This window comes from Gekko japonicus, unplaced genomic scaffold (genome assembly GCF_001447785.1).
Source record: "Gekko japonicus isolate JY-2015 unplaced genomic scaffold, Gekko_japonicus_V1.1 scaffold374, whole genome shotgun sequence".
NCBI classification, from domain to species: Eukaryota; Metazoa; Chordata; class Lepidosauria; order Squamata; family Gekkonidae; genus Gekko; species Gekko japonicus.
In genome coordinates this window covers 755,820-778,840 of record NW_015176463.1, presented here as the reverse complement: position 1 = coordinate 778,840, position 23,021 = coordinate 755,820, and the positions used below count along the sequence as shown (strand labels likewise).

General features: G+C 40.0%; 1 protein-coding gene across 2 annotated transcripts; it reads right to left on the bottom strand.

Moving 5' to 3' along the window:
• Positions 1–16,680, bottom strand: CLK4 (CDC like kinase 4). Of its 2 annotated transcripts, XM_015427035.1 has the most exons (13): positions 16,602–16,680; positions 14,997–15,124; positions 11,709–11,922; positions 10,512–10,602; positions 10,082–10,148; positions 7,748–7,864; positions 7,494–7,660; positions 7,303–7,397; positions 5,994–6,123; positions 5,570–5,652; positions 2,212–2,291; positions 276–363; positions 1–182 (listed from the first exon to the last, which is right to left on the bottom strand). In XM_015427035.1, the coding sequence occupies exons 2-13, from the start codon at positions 15,122–15,124 to the stop codon at positions 36–38; spliced, it is 1,407 nt and encodes a 468-aa protein (XP_015282521.1). In that variant the 5' UTR covers positions 16,602–16,680; the 3' UTR covers positions 1–35. The 2 variants fall into 2 exon arrangements, with proteins under 2 accessions (XP_015282521.1, XP_015282522.1); XM_015427036.1 differs by lacking the exons at positions 10,512–10,602; positions 14,997–15,124; positions 16,602–16,680 and having other exon boundaries at positions 11,709–11,785.
• Between the last annotated feature and the right edge of the window lie 6,341 nt (positions 16,681–23,021).

The window sequence follows — 23,021 nt, the reverse complement described above, 5'->3', positions numbered from 1 at the left end:
TGCTGACACAGTCTGCATCATCTTGAAGGATAAGATCAACTGAGTGTATTTTTTAGGGCATCAAAGAAAGGATGTTCCAAGGCTTCATCTAGAGTAATTCGCTTGGCTGGATCATATTCCAGCATCCTCCGAATGAGGTCAAAAAGATTTTCATGATCTTCATCATGGCAGTGCATGAATTCCTGGAAAGAAAGACCGAGAGAGAGAAAGAGCATTAAACTGTATCTCTTTGAATGCCAGCATCAAGAGGAAAAAGAAAAGTGTGTTATTATTACCTTTAATGGTTTACAGTGTCTTTTAACATAACGGCCTGCAGAACTATGTTCATCCCAGTCCAACTGGTCACAATCAAAATACCGCTTCCTGCATATGAAATAAATTAAATTAACTCTTTGCTCTGCTTTTGATACATGGCTCACATCTCTTGGTCTCAAAAAGCACTCATAGTCTTCTCTGCCCATTGTGGTTTTCTTTTTCTTACTTAGAGCTTCTAGATCCAAGGCTCTCTTTGCCAGCCTTGGATTTAGGAGCTATAATGCCAAAAAGAAGGAAGAGAATTCAGTGCGGTCCCCTTTCCCCCCCTCTCAATTTCATAGTGGCCTCTCTCCTTTCTGTCAGCTTTAAATCCAACAGCTTTAAGCAGGTTTCTGCATCATGCTGTGCAATGTAAAATTCTGGCTCCCATCACAGCTTTCTATACACTGGACAACACAAGCCAAACGGCATGCAGCAGAAAAGAGTTAAAGCATATCTGTTACTCTTGTTACCTTACAAAACAGAGCTGTCAACTACTTAAGTGCATTTTAGTTTAGTATTATTATTGATAATCAATTCTATGTACACTTAAATACAACAACATTCTGGAAGAAAAAGGCACCCTTTTAAATGACACTGATGGTACCAGACTCCAGTGGCACTGCTTCTTCTAAACAACACCTTTAATTTAATTTTTAAGTACTTGTATTAAAAATATTTTTAAAACTTCCTGCTGAGTTAAGGGGAAATTTTTTTAAATCATTTGTAAACATGTCTAACTGACTGAACAACAGTACAATCCTAAATAGATTTACATTCTTCTAAACCCACTGATTTGCTACTCTTAAACTGGGAGGAAAAAACTGGGAGGAGCAGCACTGAGTTCCCTTCCTAAATTTCATCACGCTGGATGATCAGCAACAAAACTGAAGTCCAACTAGACAAAAAGTTTTTAAAGAGAATGTTGAGACTGCATCTTTTCTTATTTAAAAAACTTATACAGCAGTATCAGAGTAACCTATCATATCATTCACACGGCAGACATTCCAGTCTTACATCACCTTCAAGTTTAACCTTATTCCAATATAAATGGCTGCCAATTTTTAAAATATTTGTCTGGAGGGACGGGGAAGCTGGGAAGACCTTGTGTTGGATCTAAACTAAAGAAATTTGGAAAGGAACAAAAATTAAAGGTATGGAGGTAAAAGCCACTTTGGGCACAGGAACAGCCCAAGCATGTAGAAAAAAGTAGAGAAGATTTAAAACACAGTGACACAGTGTAAAAAGAAAGAAAAAATTAGGCATGTGGAGAACAGAAATCCCTGGCATAGCAGTACTATTCTATCCTAGTCATGTGGGCCAAATCTTACTCGCTGCTGACAACCAGGTATGTGAATATTTTGCAAGTCCAGGCTAGTCTGTTACAACCCACTTATTCTTCTAACCTTCCTTCTCTTCCTCTCTGAATTCTACTGCTTCCACCCTAAATGGCTAAGTCATGACTTTCTCATTCTCTTTTCCTCATTATTCCATCCACCATCACCAATGTTCCCTCTAAGCAGTGGAGTCCTGTGAGCAAAAATTCTACTTTGTGAGCTACTGGCATTAAAGTTGTGAGCAAGCGATTTGGCTACTGGATAAATTAGTTTGCTCTGGAGCCATCCTTCCTGAGCTAAGACAAAAATGTGTGAGCTGGAGACTAAAAAACTGTGAGCTAGCTCACACTAACTCAGCTTAGAGGGAACACTGACCATCACTGTGCTAATCCCGATCCCGTTTTTATACATGGTCCGCACAAGCACCACATTGGGGAACACCGCTTTGTGCTGCTGGTAAGGTAGCTACGGTGCTTCCAGTTGCTCCTATGTATTTTGGTATAATCTCGGTATAACCCATTTCAACTTCTGACCAAATGGATGACTAGGAATTTATTTACACAATTAAAAATACACTTACCTTGATTTTTTAATCATGTGCACTGGCAAAGGCCCCAGTATCCTCTCCATCATTGCCAGGTGTTCCTTACTATCGTGTGTCTGAAAGAAACAACACAAACATTGTAATATGTAATATACGCTATCTCAGATATTAACGATCAAAACTGCAATTCCACTTGCAAAAGTTCACACACAGTACCATAAAACACTTTTTTCAAACAAAAAAGGGTGGGGGAGCCCTATGGCCTTCAGCAGCATGTTCTGGACCCTGACATTCCCTTGCCAAAATCCTTGGCAGCAGCTGTACAACTCAAGAGGCTCAAACCAGACAAGATGCTGTAAGATCCATGAATAGATTTCCGGCATAGCATCATCTGGGAGTGGCTGCCTGTCACATTCAGGTTGTTGCACTCTGATACAAACTGACCTTTTTCTACCCCGTTCTCCCGAACTCTTAATATTAAACCATATTTCCTAGACTAGAGAAAACATACAGGTAATCTGGATGCCAAAGTTTATGTAGTTTATGTAAAAAACCAAAATTTAATCCAGAAAAGACTGATGAGTTGATAGTGGGGTTTTTAATGGAACTGTTGAGCCTAGGCTGGATTGTGTTAAATTGATCAAGTAAAACCACAACCAGCCCCATATCAAGAAAAAATTTCAGCAGAGGGCTTTGGAATTTGGGGGGTGTCATCCCCCCCAACTTGGTGACATCACTAGTGACATCAACACAAGTGACTCTCCTCCTCCTTCGTCTCTGTTCGGAAGAGGGAAGAGGAGGAAGAAGGAAAAGCCGAAAAGGAGGCAGCCAGGTGGCTGCCCTGCCACTTGACTCAACTCTCTAAACAGGTGCAGTGAGGTACCAGGGGAGGCCATTCTCTAATGGGCCGTTCTGGCGCCTTGCTGTGTCTGCACCAGCCAGTTAGTCCCCTGCTCCAAGCCATCCCAGAGCAATTCCTGGAATTGCCTCAGGCCGGCCACACAAAGCCACGTACTTTTTTTGGGGGGGATGCAGTGTGATGTGGTAGTGCCATGCACCCCAGGCTACCTCCCCCCAACCCAAAAGAAGGTAAGTCTTTGGACCAGTGTGGCAGAGGCCTGAGGTGGCATGGCTCAAGCCCCACAGGGCCATGTACTTTCTGGGGTGGGGTGGGGAGCGCAATGCGGTAGCGCCATGCTTCCCAGGCTCTCTCCCCACCCCACTAACAGAAGGAAGGTTTTCGGGGTGACGTGGCAGCGGCACAAGGTGGCACAGCTCAAGCCCTGCACAGCCAGGTACCTTTTGGGAGGGGGAGCAGTAGTGGGGCTCTGCCTTAATCAATGTGGGGGCTCAGTGCCTAAAGCTCCACCATTGGCTACAGCCCTGACCACAACCAAGTATTGTTTAAAACACCGATCAGTATTATAACCATGAGAGCTTTCTATTATCTACACCTCATTCAAAAGGTCTCCCTCTTTTTGACCCCGCCAATATAGCCACAGTGATTTATGCTTCTGTAACCTCAAGGCTGGACTACTGTAACATGCTCTATGTGGGGCTGCCCTTGATGGTAACTGGAAAATTTCAGCTTATACACAATATAGACACTGCCTTTTGACTGAGATTGAGTATACCAGCTGCCTATCTGTTTCAAGGTGCTAGTCTTAACCTTTAAAGTTCTTCACAATCTGGTACCCACATATTAGTGACACTGCTTCTCTGTATATAATCCTACTTGCCAATTTAGGTCTGTTCAAGCATCAAAATGTACACTTAGAATTAATAAACTCAACAAACTTCTTTATGGCAGCACCCACCCCTCTGGAGTGGCTTTTCAAAGGCAGGGTATAGTTTTGGAAACTCTGTAAGGTAGATTTGCTAAAGAAAGCTTTTAGGAACTACAGTCAATATAGCTAATTCTCAACACGGCAAAATCTGTGGAAAATTAAATCCAGATATTTGAGCCATGAACAGACAAGACAGCTTTTCTACAAATCTGAAAAACACCCCAGCTTAGCAGAAAAATCTGAAATCTTTTTTAAAAACCACACTGCACACTGGGGATGGGGTTAAAGTCCCCCAAAATACAAATAATCTCTGTATCTTTTAAGAAATGAATGCAACCACAACAGTATCACCAGCCTTTAAGCCTTGGCTTCCATCAGTAAAAAGCAGCAGGAGGGGGCAAGGCCCTTTTCCAAGCTGCTTGAGCCTTTGAGGGAGTACTCATCGGGGCCACACCCATCAAGAACCATTGGGCTAGACGACTTACTACCAGTGACTTGTATTACTCACCCAGGAACAGCATTACTGTTCCTACTGTTCAACAGTAGCCACCAGTGTTCCCTCTAAGCTGAGTTAGTGTGAGCTAGCTCACAGTTTTTTAGCCTCTGGCTCACAGATTTTTGTCTTAGCTCAGGAAGGATGGCTCCAGAGCAAACTAATTTATGCTGTAGCCAAATCACCTGCTCACAACTTTAATATCGGTAGCTCAGAAAGTAGAATTTTTGCTCACAGGACTCCACAGCTTAGAGGGAGCATTGGTAGCCACCCCACAAAAGTCAGGGTTGTAGTAGTTGAGAGTTTCAGAGTAGGCTATGGAAGACCCAGGTTTGAATTCCCACTCTGCCATGGAAGCCCACAAGGTGGCCATAGGCCAGTCACACATTCTCAGCTTAACTCACCTCAGAGGGTTGTTATGAAGATAAAATGGAAGAGAGGAGAATGATGTAAGCTGCTCTGGGTCCCCATTGTGGAGAAATCAGAGTATAAATGACGTAAATAAATATAGTTGAAGACAGGGGTCCAGATAAAGATAGATTAGCTGGTGGATGGGAAGGAGAGAAGGAAGCAGAAAAGGGGAGATGCTATGGGGGCTGCCAGGGAAGGAAAGAGAAAATACTGGGGGAAATGAAAATTCCTCCACACAAATCCCTGTGGGTCCCCCACTTGCATATTTCTATTGAGCTCTACTGTTACTGAATTTCCACTTTCGTGGAGTTCAGTAGTTGATGATCATTGTCAATCTAATTTATTCTACTGATCTGATAGTCTATCATTATTAAGGTAGAAGGTTCTATATTGTTGCATTACTTGATGGTTGAATCTTTTACGTAAGGCTATTGTTTATTACTTCTTGATTTTATTGTGTTTGGAACTTACTTCATGCAGTTAGCACTATTTTTTTCAAACATTCCCTTAAAATTAATGGGATAACCAACTTTTTTCTAAATAACTGTGTCCATAGTTTAAGTATTAGCACAGTACATTTAACATTTTGAATACATAAGTATTTCACGGTCTTTACTAAGTCCCTGTAAGAATGCTATAAATAAATTCAAAATACTCTAAGTGGACTCAGGAGAAGTCCCAAATTAGAACAATATACACATACCTGAAACACTGTAAAACCAAGATAATATTCAATCAGAATGCATCCTATGCTCCAGACATCACAGGGCTGGGACCATCCCAGTGCTAAAACATAAGACACAAAACCACAGTTATTTTATAGTGACATTCAGGCTGAAATTTCATCAGCAATCACTCTGTCAACCATCTTCAACTCATTCTCTAAACAATCTTGTTTACATATATTTTCCCCTGAACTTCTTGAATCACAGATGAACAAAAATACTAATTTAAACTTATTTAAAAATAAACTCACAATAAACTAATTTAAAAATAATAAAATATTTTCTTTAGAACAAGATTACCTTTCCTGCTAGAAATTTTTAAAATTTATTTATTTTATTTATTTTCATTACATTTCTACCCCGCCCTTCCCACGAAACTACAGCAATTTCAGCTCTACTAACCTAATATAACTTCAGGTGCTCTGTAGTGTCTTGTTGACACCAAAGTACTGTGATGTTCATTATCATATGTTGCACTTCCAAAATCTACAACTTTAATGTCGGAGTTTTTCAGTGTACGTTCATCCCGTCTCTGTAACAAAGTCAAAATACATGTCAGTAAACCCCCCAAAATCTCTCCCAACAGCTGTATTTCCAGAATCTTCCAAATACCTAGTATCCACGATCAAAACATATCCTCAGTATCAACCTTCTCTCAACTTAAAGACTAAACAAATCAAGTTCTTAGTTTATTAAATCTGACCTGTTACTTTTATTGTTCACAGACATGGAGCCAGCAAATTTTAATACCTTTTCCACTGGCCCTATCTTAGGTAAACTTAGTTTGTAACTGGCACATCTGTTTCCAATAAGCAAATGATATACAGCCTAAAGAGAAGATATTAGCTTCCAAAAGATATTCCCCCCAGCTATATCACTATGATTTCAGGATTTCACAGTAATGAAAGCTTTCAAGCATTTCAGAATAGGGATACAATAAGCAACATGAGTGCTTTAAAAGGAAAAAAATCAGCTCCTTAGGAAAGGGTGAAGGGAAATGACTGACAACTGACTTTTTTTTTTTGACAAGACTTTATTCAATAGTTGCCTTTTACTATCTATAAAGTTTTTATCTCACCTTTCTTCCAAGGAGCTCAGGGTAGCATAGTTCTCTCCTCCGCCATTCTACCCTCTCAAAAGCCTTGCATGGTAGGTTAAACTGACAGTGTGACTGGCTTATTGAACTTCATAGCCAAGTGGCAATCTGAAACCAGCTGGGCTCAGTGCCTAATCTAACACACTATCCATTACTCACTCAAAGTACACATGAATCCCACATATTTAAATAAAATCCGGCTTTTCAATGTCTCACGTATGATGACAAGGCAAAGATCTGAGTATACAGCATGTTCAAGCATCAAAGAGACACAAATCACAAAGACTGCTCAAAGGGAAGTGCCTGCCTACCAAGAGACTGTTTCCATCAAAGACAGTTATTACCACTTCTGCCCCCCCCCCAACCCATGGGTAAGTCTGTTGATGCTGGTATTCCAGTTAGGTAACTTGTATTTTATGAAATTTGTTGGGGTTTTAATTCTGTGGGTTTTAATACTGTTAGCCGCTCTGAGCCTGTTTTGGCAGAGTGGGCAGGATATAAGTAAAACAAACAAACAAAATAAGCTGTTTCAAGGCTGCATTGAAAAGAGAACTGTAGAGTTAAAACCACCCAAATAAATTAATAAGGGAAGCAGTACTAAGCAAGTGAACTTACCATTTTACCGTCGTACTTTACTACATAATCAGATTCTACAAATAAAATATTTTCAGGTTTCAGATCAGTATGAGTCAACTTATTGTGATGCAGAACTGTAAAAAGAAAAAGACATGGTAGAATATTAATATTTGCACTGATTCCCAAAATCTTTGGCTCTACAGAATTTTAAAAATATTACATATACTTACAGTTTATAGACTGGCAAATCTGATAAGCCAGCTTCCTAATAAGTTCAATACGAAAGGGCAAAAAGCTATTTTCTTTAATAAAGTCATAGGTACTGAGTCCCAGTAGCTCAAACACAATGCAAACATGACCATGATGATCAAACCATTCCAACATCTGTACACAGCCGCTGGTGAAAAATAAGCAAAAAGAATTGCGTAAGATAACCAGCCATTTGATAATATAACATAAAATTCTTATTCTAGTTTATACTTACTATGTGCTGTCAGGATCCAAGGCATTTAAATGCTCTAATACCTGGATTTCTGACCGAGCAGCTTCTCGGTATCTACCAACACTTTTCACAATTTTTATTGCAACATGCATCTCTCTCCTGTGGTATAAAATAAAATATTAGTTACTTGCCACTTTGCATCCAACTCCAGCCTTTGACTAGCTCAAAACATCTATAGCTGGCACATTAACCCTTTTAAATATCATACTAGTCACACAGCACGCTTACATTGTCAAATGCTTTTTGATGGCATCAGCTCTCTAAGAATACCTACAAAATCAGTTTTACTGTAGTTGTAGACTTCCACATAAAAAGTTATAATTAATAACTGCATTGGAAGTTTTAATTGTCAAAATTAAGTGCTTAGAAAACTGCCACCACAATTCCAAGCACAGCTGTTAAAAGCTATATAGCCAATGCTCTACCACTGAGCCAAGGCCCCTCTCCAAATAATGCACACATGAAGCTGCCCTCTACTGAATCAGACCCTTGGTTCATCAAGGTCAGTCTGGTCTACTCAGACTGGCGGCAGCTCTCCAGGGTCTCAGGCAGAGGTCTTTCCCATCACCTACTGCCGGTTCCCTTTTCACTGGAGATGCCGGGGATTGAACCAGGGACCTTCTGCATGCCAAGCTGATGCTCTACCACTGAGCCAAGGCCCCTCTCCCTTACAAGACCACCTCTCCCCATATGAGCCCTGGACAGCACTGAGGTCCACAAATCAACATCTGTTAGTGGTCCCCAGCCCCAGGGACATCCGACTGGCCCTTGCCTAGTAGAATAAGCTCCCATATGAGATCAGGGCCCTGCAGGACTTATTGCAGTTCTGCAGGGCCTGCAAGACAGAGCTCTCCCACCGGGCATTTGGTTGAGACAGCGGACGTCTCCCACCCCTCAGCTTCTCTGGTCAATTGTCCACCAGTGGCCTGATCTTGATTGGTCACCTGATTACCTCTTTGTTTACATGGAATTTTATGATATTTTATGTGTAAATTGTTGTTTTAATACTATTTTACTTGTATTATTTAATTGCTGTACATTGCCCTGAGCCCATTTGGGAAGGGCAGTATATAAATCTAATAAAATAAATAAATAAATATAATCAAACCAATCAAAAAGATGATCTAGAATTGCATCCACATCTCTGGAGGAAATTTACCACAGGCCTGGGGAAGGGGAAGGGGCTAAACCATCTGCTTCTTTGTGGGTCATGGTCACTGGCATCTCAGCTGAAGCCCTGAAATTTAAGCCCCTGTTCTCATTTGCTGATAACTATTACTTTCAGTACTTAGTTGAAATGAAGCATCACTAATAGGTGGGATATAATATTATATCAATTATATTAAAGTAATATTGTTGGCTAGTATTTTGCATAAAACCAAACTGCAAAATGCTTTCCACTGGAATATTTCTGAAGTCCCATTTTTTCTTCATACCAATCAGCAAGAGACTCCCATAAAAATAGTTTGTAGTGTTGTTAACCATACCTTATTGCAAGTCAGACATGGGTAGGCCAAGAATTCCAAAAGCCACTTAGTATATTCATGTCTGAATCACAGCAGTTGCCTTACAGTAAACCGAGAAGTAGCTCTAAACTTGAACTAGCAGTCCTACAGTGCAGTTCTATGCCTGGAGCAGCTATGACTATATTAGCACTGCTGGTCTCCATGAATCACTAGCTATGTATGTTAGCTTTTCTGGTGGCCTTTATTTCCTGATTACCAGTTAAGTTACCTAGGGGTGAAGATAACTGGGTGAGTAAACAAGAAATCAAGTTGTTGTTTTGTCATGCTTATTTGTAACCATCCGTTCTGCCTTGGACACAATCTGAAAGTTACTCAATCCTAGTCTAACATTAACCTAAAAAGAAAAAGGCGTGGATCCTATGTTTAATTTCTGCAGATGGAATAGGAGGGGCATTGTTATTCTGTCCTTTGACTGCACCTAGTGCCCTGCATTTTTCAGAATCTCCAACTGAACAGCAGCAAAGAAGAAAAAAAGTGAAATGTGTAAACAAAGTTAAAAAAAGACAGTTGTTATGATTTCTAACAGTCATTTTATCTTTAGTTTTTCCAACTGAACAGCAGCAAAGAAAAAAAATGTGAAATGTGTAAACAACGTTTTAAAAAGACAGTTGTTACGATTTCTAACAGTCATTTTATCTTTAGTTACCATCTATCCAAAGAACTACAGTCTCCCTCATTTAAAAAAAACCTGAAAAATTTATGCTTTATTGGAAATGGGAGGGATTAGTGACACGTGCACAGTGGTTACCAATTTATTTTGAAAATACTTTTTGAAATACGGAATACTTACATATGATGATCAATGCATTCCACTACTTTCCCAAAAGCACCTTCACCTAAAGTAGAAATAATTTCATCTAAAAAAAAAAAGTATGACAGCTGTTATTGAACTAGTTAAATAAAAACGAGTTATTAAATATGTCATAAAAATGTTAACTTAGTCCTTGCCTTTGAATATATTATGTTATTGGAAAGGTGTCATGAAACAGCTATCTAACTTTCAATCTAATTTAAGCTTTACTAGTTGGAATCTGAACAGGAATATTTAAATGTAAGGGGGGGGGAAGGAAATGAAAAAGAATACGAAGACAAAACAAAACACAAAGAGAGCAATGAAGATTTCTTAGCCCCCCTCCCCTCTCCTCCTCTAACATACTATTCTAAACTAATTTTTCTGCAGAAAGTTTTTTTTAAAGAAAGTGTTGAAAAATATTCTATACATCTTGCTCTTAGTACGTCTCCACTTTGATAGATCAGGTGACCCTCCTCATCATCCTCTATACTCCTGGATCTTTTCCTTCGGTGGCTCTTCTGGAAACGGCACCAAGATCGTCCAGCCAATCAATATATCAGAGTGAATTCAGGGTAGAATACACATTTCATTTATTCAGGCATTCAGTTACACACCAGGCCACGAACAGTTGGCAGGAGCAATTTCAAATTCAGTCCCCAGAAATTCACAGGGCACAGTTTATGTTACAGAAGAAAAACATGGCAAGGAACAGATTTTCAGAAAAATACTTAAAGCGGTAAAACAACAGAAAACACAACAGAATTTTGTCTCTCAAATACTGGATTAATAGCAATCGCAGTTTCAGTACTCAATGTTAAAACTTGCTATTTGACAACTGTCATTTATGAGTCTGCTTTTATGAAGCTGTAATTCAGTAAAAGCTCCTTGAATTGCTAGTAGAAATGTTAAAAATAATTGCTGTCAATTACTAACAGCAACAGCCGGATTGTTTAGCAGTCTACTTTTTATACCATGCGTAGAACGACAGTGAAATATTCAGTATGCTTAAAATGCAAACCACATTCTAAAATTCTCACTGGAACATACAAGCATCCTTGAGCCTCAAACTATCTTAAAGCAAAATTATACATATTAGTTCTGACCATGCTTAGAGAAAATTCAGACTGGTCTCCTTGCTAACTGGCAATGTGAAAACAAATAACTATTAACTGAAACGTCACCAATTAATGCAAACTAACCTACTGAGTTGACACATGATGGACTTATTACTGACACCAAGACATTTTTATGTCTTGATTCCATTTAAATAAATACTTACCCTGTTTTTCAGGATGGAATGCAGAGTTGCTTCACTGTGCTGTAAAACTAACTCAAGTGACAGCACTGCTTGTCTACAGCTCTTTAACAGCTGTAGTTGAAAAAGTGCCCAATTTAATCATCATCTGAGCTTCCAAAGTACTGGATAAATTAGGGCTAGTAAAAATCTATGTGTTGAACACCACTGACTTTACAAAGGTCCTCATCTAAGTTCATACTCCAACTATATTAACAGGCCCTATGTTTAATTATTTGTTATAAATTCCCAAATATTCTAATACTTCACAAAGAAAATTAATAGCTCTAATATAGATTTTTTATTAACCAAACTTAAAAGTGCACGTACCGAATGAGAGTGATGATGTTTCTTATGCTGTCTTTTATGACTACTTCTCCTGCTTCGACCGGATGACTTGCTATGACGACGGCCATGGCTCTTTTCATCATCTCTGTGATGGTTCCCGTGGTCATCTACATCAGAGAAGTCATTTCGATATTCCTCAACGTATCTCCGATTGTGACGGTCTCTCTCATGCACAGATCTATTATCCAAGTAGTTACTGAAAACACATTTATATATATATATTATATATATTAAATTCTCCCACCATTCAACACACTTGATCAAAACATAAAATGGTATGTTATACAATCTAACTAACCCAAAATGCAAACAACGTAAATTTATACCTGGAGTCCAGTTTGCTTGAAATAGTTCATACCATTCATGCAAAGAGACTGTAACAATATGAATACCACTGACAAAATGATCTGCACAAATACTGAGAGCAAAAATGAAGCATCTACTCTGTCACAGGATTGAGCAAGCTACAATCAATTAATTGTACCTCCTGTTAAGGGAGATAAACCACTTGAACCAGGTCAACCTAGTATCAGTCCCTGTTCTGAGACCTCACTCCATCTCACCTAATCACATTACAAAGTTCCTAGACCACATGCTTCCAAAGCTAAGAATACTCATGTGCTGGATTACTCATGAAAGCAGTCCTCAACTGAGCAAAACAGTTACTAGTAAAAAGGCCAAGCTTTGGTAAGACCAAAAAGCACTCTAAACAATGAAGTGGGGCATAATATTTTTGTACTAGAAAACTTTCTTCTTATATAATATGCAGAAACCTTTCTGTTTCTATAAATGCATTGTTTCATACTTAATTAGTAACAAAGACTGGACACAGTATCTGTCAATTTTAGCATTCTCAAAGCTGAAATAAACTTTTGCAGGTGACTATCCCTAGGATAGTCCCTAGCAGCCATGAAATTAAAAGATGTCTGCTCCTTGAGAGGAAAGCGATGGCGAACCTAAACAGCATGATAAAAAGTAGAGACATCACCCTGCCAACAAAAGTCTGCATGGTCAAAGCAATGGTATTCCCAGTAGTCATGTATGGCTGCGAGAGTTGGACTATAAGGAAGGCCGAGCGCCGAAGAATAAATTCTTTCGAACTATGGTGCTGGAGAAGACTCTTGAGAGTCCCTTGGACTGCAAGAAGATCAAATCAGTCAATCCTAAAAGTAATCAACCCTGACTGTTCCCTGGAAGGCCAGATAATGAAACTGAAGCTCAAATACTTTGGCCACCAAATGAGAAGGGAGCACTCACTGGAGAAGACCCTGATGCTGGGAAAGATTGAAGGTCAAAGAAGACGGGGACGGCAAAGGATGAGATGGTTAGACAGTGTCATAGATGCAACGAACATGAAATTGAGCCAACTTCAGAGGACGGCGGACGACAGGAAGGCCTGGTGTGATCTGGTCCATGAGGTCGCAAAGAGTCGGACTCAACTGTGCGACTGAACCACAACAACAAAAAATCCCTAGGAAGCACTTATTTCTCACATACACAACCCTCCCTTCAAACTACATTAAGTATGTTTACTAATTTTTCCCCTAATCAAATAATTCAGTTAACTGCTTTTTCTAGGGGGAAAAAGCATTCAATATATCATACATTATATAAAACTAACGTCATTTTTAAACAGTTTTGTTTTAAATGCAAGTAAAATAAGCATGTTAAAATCAGGTTAAGGATAATTTGTAAGAATTTCTGGGAAAACCTATTTCACTTGCCCCTATCTAGCAATCAAGAAAGCAAAAAAAAAAAAAAAGCCCTCCAACATAGATGCTACCCTCATATAATCAAAGCACCCCAACTCAAACAGGACTCATTTCCTTCAGAGGCTCAACTCGCAGGTGACTGCAGAAAGGCCTTCATCAAGAAGCCTAGGGTTGGCCAGAAAGAAATACCAGACCCAATTACTGAAGGGCCAGAGCATCTCACTGGCTCCACTAGTAGTGGGAGTGACAACAAATGGCACAAACTTTAGCATATCCCACTGCACCAGCTCCAGTTTTTTAAAGAGCCCGATACAAAATATTTAATGTAGTTTTATAAGTACACTGAAAAGTTACAAAGAAAATAATCCTACCTCTTGTATGCCACTTTCCCTTTTGTTGACAAATAATTTAACCACCTTCCAGTTCAGAAAGACTGCTATTCTGCTATCCAGCATTCAAATAAGTAAGGTTATAGGACTATAACTTTTCCCATCTCCCGCCAAGATGAAAGGTAAAAGCAGATGTCTTATAATACTCATCAGCAGACTTTAAAAGTGTACATTTTCTTGAGATTTCTATTTAGCTCAATAAAAGAGATATAGTAAATACATATTTAAACAAATCAAGTAAAGATATATATGAAAGCACCAACGCCTGTTACCCTCTTAAAATATTTTAAAACGCTTCTCGTGCTCTCATGATGAAGGAATAAATATACATCAAAACATAATTCTACTGAATTTATCTTCATGATACCACATTAGCTATTATTAATTTTGCTTTACAGGAATTAGAATCATGAAATCATAGAGCTGGAAGGGACCTCCAGGATAATCTAGCCCAACCCCCTGCACAATGCAGGAAATTACTGTTAAACAACTCAGGATGTAAATCACTATACAAAAAGCAGATGAAACTGTTAAACTGTAATTTGTATACTGCTATATAAAACTGGCCCTGACCTGGATGGCCCAGGCTACCCTGATCTCATCAGATCTCAGAAGCTAAGCAGGGTCGGCCCTGGATAGTATTTGGATGGGAGACCAACACAGAAATCACAGGTCACCACACAGAGGAAGGCAATGGCGAACCACCTCTGAACATCTCTTGACTTGAAAACCCTACAGGGTTGCCATACATTTGCTATGACTTGATGGCAATAAATAAATAAATATGACCCCATCTTTTCAGGTTTGGTCAAAACAACTAACAATGAACAACAGGTTAAAATTACAACAGAAAGTGAAAATTTACAGACAAAAAACAACACAGAGCCAGACTTCTACTGGCAAGCTATTGCAGAATACAGTGGTCATCACTGTAAAAAACAAAGCCCCACTGAGGCCGGACAAATTTGGCAACACAATGGGACCCCTAACCAAAATTTGTCTGCTGAACTAACCTGGCAGGGGACATAAATTACAAGCTATAAGTTGCCTAACAATCATTCCTTTAAACAAAATCAAAACAAGCAACCATTCTAGCCAACACAAGGTTTGGTTCGGTTTAAGTATTATCATCAGAACATCTATCATTATATTAGTCAGGAGACATTTACCTGTCAGCAGTTTTATGTGATTTATAGTGTTTGTTATCTCTTTCACTGCTTTCACGCCTTCTTCTACGCTTTTGACTACTTGTGTTCCTTTCTTCATCCAAATCGTGAGTTCTTTTTGAATGCTTCATCTATCACAAAAAATGTACAAATGCAGAAGTGTTCTTTACATGCTTTAGCAATGAACATTCTAAGAAAAATAAATGTAAAATAAATAAATGTGTCCTGCTGATATGGCTGTGACTTGATTCCAAGTTAAGATGCCTAGCACTGAACTCGCAATGTCATCTGTGTCTGTTAAAGGTGCTTATAGTCATAAGCATGCAGGAAGACTTTTTGAAAAAGAGATATACCATTAACTACAATATTTTGGGGAAGGCATGCTGATTACATGTCGCTCTCATAATCCCCTTTCATTATCCTTAGCGTAAGGATATATTCTGTACAGTCTAGAATAACTATACTAGATCAAAATATGTCCTTTTGCATATGACATTCAGAACTCCAGTACACCTATATAAAGTATTTTGATTATAGCTCATTTCCAATGTAGAAGCTTATGAACTAGCACCCAGACAGGATCACTAAACAGACCCCCAAAGCACAAACTGCCACTGTCTGGCTCGCCAGTAATAGGTACACAATCCCTGTCACTGGGCATTAGTAAGTTAAGAGAAATGTTGCCACTAAACAGACACAATACCCCTCCAAACATAGAACTTTTATTATTGCGTAAGTGCTGGGTCACAGCTAGTAAGCCATACTAGGTGGCGCCTTCGTTTTCTCCTCAGCTCGCGAATGACACCCCATTCTTTGCACTGGATGCAGCACAGACGCTGAGCCTCTGCAAAATCGGGCGGGGGAGCTCCTTGCTTCGGCAGCTTGATTTTTATATCGCGAGTCTGGGGATGGGGAGTAAACAGTTACTAACCCCCAGGTGGGGCCGGTATCTCTTCAAGAATTAGAGAGCTGATCTCTCCAGATTCGAAGCCAGTAGCACCTTAGAGGCCAGCAACAGGGGGGGGGGGGGGGGGGGCCCCGCATCAGATACCAACGTATCTCCAGACCACAGAGCTCAGTTCCCCTACAAGAAATGGTAGCTTTGGAGGGCAGATGCTATAGCATCACATCCCCCCCCGCTCGCTGCCATCCCCAGGGCACCAAGTCTAGAAATTTCCAAAGCAGGAGTCAGCAACCCTGACCCAGGGTTAGTGGGGACCAATGTTTCCTCTAAGCTGTGAAGAGTTTTGTGAGCAAAAATTCTACTCCCTGAGTTACTGGCATTAAAGTGGTGAGCGAGCGATTTGGCCGCTGCATCATCAGTTAGTTTGCTCTGGAGCCCTCCTACCTGAGCGAAGACAAAAATGTGTGAGCCGGGGGCTAAAAAACTGTGAGCTAGCTCACACTAACTCAGCTTAGAGGGAACACTGGTGGGGACACTGAGGATGCAGGCTTTAACCTCTCCTCTGTCCCTGCACCAGAATCTCTGCAGAACACCTACATGAAAGACTGTCAGAAGCCAGTCCACCGGAAACAACAGGGTCTCCGGACAAAGGACCTCACTCCCCCGCCTTTTCAAAAGAGCCAGGAAAGCCCTCCGATACTTACAATCGACGCCTATCAAGGAAGAAGGCTTTCTCCCTCTGCACACAAACAAACAAACAAAATGGCGGCCCCGTTTCTTCTCCTCTCCCACTCGGCTGTCAGGAGCTGCGTGATTACGTCACACGGGCGCACGGCGATCCGCGGGAAAGAGAACAGAAGCAGGAATTTAGACCACGCCCTCTTCAAGAAAAAAAAAAGCGAGGAGAGTTGAATCCGCTGGACCAGGTTGGCTGGGAGTTCGATGGAGGTGGAGCGCGAGACAGCCTTGAGTTTCAAAATGGAGCGCTGTCAGGCGCAGCAAGTTTCATCTCTCTATCTCAGGCTCAGTCTTGTGACTCGCACAGCTAGCGGCCGGAATGCAAGCAAGTTGTTCAGGAGTGCAAGACTAGGGAAAGTAATTGGGACCACGCTACTATCCCCCCGAGGCTGTTTATAACGTGTAATCTTGTTCGTGGATGTCCCGTCCCACTGACTCAGGGAGAATATCGCGTGGGGTGTAAACCTGTGATTATTTTGCGGTGATGCCTCCAGCGATTCTCCGGTGACCCTCCTCTGTAGCAAAACACACGCAGGAGTGGCAGCTGCTGGGACTGGAGAATGAGGAAGAAGCAGACTAGACTGTGGGAACAGCATGGGTCTGCTCAGGAAGAGAGAAAGACTGGGATTGCAAAATGGGGAATATAAAGAAAAATACCGGGCCAAATCTGTGGAAAATAAACCACCACTGCCAGGTTTCAAAACTGCAGTTGACCATGTGAGCTGTCAAGATTTCTCTCATTAACGGATTCATTGGATAGAGAACAAAACATTAAGATGCCCATGTTCTGTACAGTGACGCAGCTCAAGGTTCTATATCAATGGAATAATGGATTCAGAAGGAGTTATTTTTTAAAAGACCAAAACAAATGGCAAGACTGATAGAACAGGAAGGTATCGGTTCTGCAGGACGTTTTCATCTGTTAGATATATAGTATTTCAGAATCTCTGCCACATTCAGATGGGGTAGCCATGCTGGTCTGAAGCAGCACAACAAAGTTTGAGTCCAGTGGCACCTTGAAGACCAACAAAGTTTTATTCATGGTATATCTGAGGAAGTGTGTACACAAAAGTTTATACTGTAAATAAAACATGGTTGGTCTTCAAAGTGCCACTGAACTCAAATTTTGTTCGGAATGTCACATTGTTTCCTTTCTTTGTCTGTCTCTGTAAATAAGGTTGGTATAGTTTTAGCATTAGAAGTTGGAGAAGTGCACATGCCTCCAATTCTAAAATTGGTATTCTAAACTTGGTCCGATCATTCTTAGTTGGAATGCACGCTATTTGAACAAAACCGTGTACATCACAGTAATATGCTAACCAACAGATTCCTACTCTCCACCCTCCAGATATGGGATCGGAGGTGTCAATCTTGGTTCATCCCAGGTCTTTCTCCTATTTCCTTTACATGTTGGAGGTCTTCCAAATTGTCTTGATTGGTTGATGTTCTTAAAAAAGGTTTTATTTTAGACAAACTATCCTTGGATCCTAAAGCTAATATTCCTCTACCTTGGTTCGAATACCTTCAACTCAAACACCTGGTAGATTCTCTATTGTGCAAGAGCAGACTTCGTACAGAGGTCAATGACTTTGAATGTCTGCTCCTGCAAAATCAGAAGGGTTCTACAGGTCTAATATCCATTTTATATAAGTTTTTAATTTCAGTTTCTAGTTCTCTTCCCTCTTATGTCAAGGCTTGGCATAAGGAACGCCTTTCTTTTATATCCAATAGCCAATGGTCCTCTATCTGGAATTCCTCTATTAATCATTCCAAGGTCTAAGATCCAGTTTTTTAAAGTTATGGCTCGCTGGTACTGTACTCCACTGCATTCACCATATGAATTCATCCTACTCACCCATGTGTTGGAAAAGGTGTGGATCTCCTGGTTCCTTTCTCCACTATTGGTGGTCCTGCCATCTCATCCAAAATTTTTGGTCATCTGTTTAAGACCAAATTTCTATCATCACAGGCCTCTCCATTCCATTACACCCTGAGTCAATGTTGCTAAACTTGTGGGATGATCCCAAAATCCCCCAAGTTAAGAAATATTTGGTTTCTGTATTATGTGCTGCTGCGAGGTCTGCAATCGCTTCCTCCTGGAAATCTCCCTCACCCCCAATTCTTAAAAGTTGGTACAGGAACATATGGGATTATCTCACAATGGAAAGGATACTGATACAAACTTCAAATAAAGACCCTTACTCTGCCTCCCTTGATTATTATACCCAGTTTTAAATTTTATTGCTCAAAATAAAGACCTTTTTGATCAGAATTGTGTTATAGATTTTTTATTATGTTAATTTATTTATACTCGATTATTTACTATGATCATATGTTTATGACAGTTTATTGTCACTGTATCTGATGTTAAATTTTCAATAAAAACCTTTTAAAAAATAAGATGGAGAGTTGTCTATTCCAAACAATAAAGTACTTTACATCATAATGTATTGCACTGCTCCCAGAAGCGGGAAGTCCCCCAAAAGCTGCCTTTATTGGAAACAAAAGCAGACATTTGTGGTGCAGTTCTGTGCAAAGTCACTGCAGTCTAAACCCACTGATTTTAATAGACTTAGATTGGAATAAAACTATATAGAACTGCACTGTTGATCACTTTTCCTGGCTAGCTGGCCTATCCAAATCAGTCGGTATTTCTTTTTTTTGTGTGACTCTGTTAGGATGAAAGGGAATGTTTTGAGTTAAATTGACCTAGTCCATCATTTCTCTAAGGAATTTATAGCTTTTAGTACTTACTCTGCACTAAATAGTTGAGAGGGAAACAGCACATTTGAAAACCTTGTATGGAATCAAGCCAAATTTCTTACAACATCAATCAATAGATCAAAGTTTCCCAACCTTTCTGAACCTGTGGGCATATTTGGAATTCTGACACGGGATGGTGGGTTCAGCCACAAAATGGCTGTCACAGGAGGCGGAGCCAGCCACAAACTGACTGCTGTAGTTTACCGTCCGTTACACAAAGAAGATCCTGTGGTGGCAGCTATTGCCAAAGCAACGTTTTTAAAAATTTGCTCAGCTGACCTAAGTTCCAATGGCCAATCAGAATCTCTGCTGGGCACCCCCACACACACACTTTCTAAAAACATCTGGCTGGCACTGGGGGAAAGTGTTTGTGGCCACCATGTTGCCCATGGGCAGCACACTGGGGACCCTTGGAATGGATTGATTTTTAAGAATGTTGGCAGATAGATTGATCCACAGGAATATCAAAAGATAAGTAGAACAAAGTTTGAGTCCGGTGGCACATTTAAGACCAACAAAGTTTTATTCAAGGTATAAGCTTTCGTGTGCAAGAACACTTCTTCAGATACAGTGAAACAGAATTTCCTCAGCCATTACATAAGAAGAAGAAGAGATTGGTTTTATACCCTGCCCTTCACTACCCAAGGGAGTCTCAGAGCGGCTTACAAACTCCTTTCCCTTCCCCTCCCCACCACAGACACCCTGTGAGGTAGGTGGGGCTGCGAGAGCTCTGACAGAAACGGCTCTTTTTCAAGAACAGCTCTTATCAGAACTATGGCTTGCCCAAGGTCATCCAGCCAGGTGCAAGTGGAGGAATCAAACCCAGTTCTCCCAGATTAGAGTCTGCACACTTTAGTTGCCAGAAAGGGCTAGGTAGTGTCAAGATGCATAAGTAACTGGGCAATTAGAGCTGGATTCGATTAAGGTGGTTGGTAAGATCTGTGAATGGCAGTAAATTATCATACAAATATAAGAGTTAATGAAGAGATGTGAGAATGAAGTTTGAGTCCAGTAGCACCTCCAAGATAACAAAGTTCAGTTCTGGGTATAAGCGAGAACCGAGAGACTTAGCATGTGTAGATGCACACTCCTTCAGATACATTGAAACAGATTTCCTGAAATGTTACATATAGGTAGAGAGGTTAGTTGCCAGAAAGGGCTAATTAGACTCAAGATGGATAAGTAACTAAGCAATAAATGCAGCTAAGATTGGAATAATACATTTGGTAAGACATGTGAATAGCAGCAAATTGCCATACAGATAATAAAGAAGTTAACAACAGATGTGAGAACTAAGTTTGAGTCCAGTGGCACCTTTAAGACCAACAAAGTTTACTTTGTTTAATTTCAGGGTATAAATGAGAACTGAATGACTTCTCAAGTGTAGTGAGATAAGAAACCTATATCTCTATTAAGCCCTGGGGGTTCCATTGTCCTGAGTGTCGTAACAACTTGTAATTCAGCAGTCTCCCATTCCAGTCTGTTTCTGAAATTCTTTTTCAATAAAACAGCTACTTTGAGGCCCTGTGAGGTTGAAACGTTCCCCTACAGGTTTCTCAGCTTTGTGATTCTTGATGCCAGATTTGTGTCCATTTATCCTTTGGAGTAGGGTTTGACCTGTCTATCCTATGTAGAGAACTGAAGGGCATTGTTGGCATTTAATGACATACACAATGTTAGAAGATGAGCAAGTGAATAAGGTAAGTAATTAGCTATAACTAAGTGTAACACCCCCCCTTCTCAAGTGGGCAACAGAAGCCACAAAACCACACCATTATATTTGGGTTTTGTGCAGTAACATCCCCCCCCCAAAAAAGCCTAAAGATGGTTAAATATGTTTCAGGAGAGATAAAGCTTCACCGAGAGATGTGTGTTCAGATAATTAACCTAGTACACCCAAATCTTGAGGGCCTTTTGTCATAATAAATTGTCACTATTGACATGTTAAGATCTCTGCCCTTACTTTCCAGTTTTGGCTTCTGCCCAGATTTGGATTTGACCCTAGAAATGTCATTTTCTTCTAGAACTATCTTCCATTTCACCTTCTTTGGCCACACAGACTATTCCCCGTGTCACTCCTCTTTGTTTCGAAATTGCCACCCTTTCCGCTCTCTTACTTGAGCCAGAATCCTCTCCCAGAGTGTGATTTTTTATTTTTTGCATATTCCAAGGTCATTTGTTTTGTTTTGTGTGCAGCAGAGCTAGTACATGGCATGTGACCTTGCCTTTACCTGTTGGGTTTATTTGCTGCTAAACCATCTGGACCCATTTTATAAGTATTGGACTCTGTATTGTATCTAAAGGTCAGTTCTCTCTCTCCCACTCTTGCACTTCCTCTACCACTACCCCCCCCCCATTTTTTTAGTTAGGCCTTTGGTGCTTGGAATCAGTCTTTCAGTAACCCAGATAGCTACTTCCCCCTACTTTTAAAGTGCTATATGGTTCTTTCTTAATAACCCTTATTTCTAATTTTCATTCCTATTTTCATTCCTATCTGGGCTCTCAGTATTCTTTCCAGGTTTGTGGTGGCTTTTCATCACCTAGTCACAGATGCTTAGTACTGGTATGTGTGTCATTGCTCTGAGCTGAGTGTCAAGGGTGTCCAGGTGTCTCTGACCATATACAGTAACATAAGGTAGGATGGTGATAACTTCCCCTGGAATTGTGGGTGAATAGTGAAGTGACCAAGGTTGCAGATGACACAAAATTATTCAGGGTGATGAAAACCAAGGCTAACTGTGAAGAGCTCCAAGAGGACCTCCACAAACTGGTGTTGGTAAGTGTAAAGTGATGCACATTGGGACAAAAAATCCCAGCGTGGAGTATAGGCTAATGGGATCTGGACTTGCTGAGACTGAGAGGAGAAGAAATCTTGTGGTCGTAGTGGATAACTCAATGAAAGTGTCAACCCAGTGTTAGGGATTATTAGGAAAGGTATCTCTCCTTATATATAATTGAGTAAGAACATTCTATATGAACATTCTAAATTGAGTAAATGAGATAGAGCATATTGCTGAAATAAGGAAGCAGAAGAATTTAAAAGATAATTTGAAGAAAAGTAAAATCCCACTGAATAAGAGGGAAGGAGAAAAACTGCGTTTTGTGGTGTTGTAGTAAGTTAGGGAATTTGGTAGGGTAGACCTATAAATAAATAAAAACTTTAGTTTTGGGCTTTGTAACATAAGGATATTATATAGACATTGAAGTAAAATGGCCAATTTTTTTTTGATTTTTGGTTGTTAATTACTAGTTGACAGGTTGAAAAGAGAGAAGTAACCATTAATAGATGTGGGGAATAAATGGGTGTAGACTGTAGAAAAGAAGTTATATTAATGGACTTATCAAGATTAATGGTGATAATGATCGAAGTAAAAATAGTAACTGAATTCAGGCAAGGTGATCTTTCTTGAAATATTTGCTGTTGACTTAGTATTTGGAAATCTGAAAAATCTTTGTAGTCATGTAAAGGATATGGGAGGCGTGAGTAGAAATCCTTTCAGAGTTCTGATAGTGACTATAAAAATATGTAGAGGTACCAAAATTATGTATAACAACATATTTGTTTTTTGTTTGTCTTTATTATGTTTATTTTGTCTGTTGTGATACTTGTGATACGTGTACTC

Bases quoted from the DNA above. Each gene is read 5' to 3' on its own strand.
- CLK4 (XM_015427035.1), bottom strand. From the start codon at position 15,124: ATGAAGCATTCAAAAAGAACTCACGATTTGGATGAAGAAAGGAACACA. The intron at 11,923-14,996 runs GTAAATGTCTCC...ATGTGTTTTCAG, and splicing joins TCACATAAAACTGCTGACAG to TAACTACTTGGATAATAGAT. The intron at 183-275 runs GTAATAATAACA...CTTTCTTTCCAG, and splicing joins GACACTGTAAACCATTAAAG to GAATTCATGCACTGCCATGA.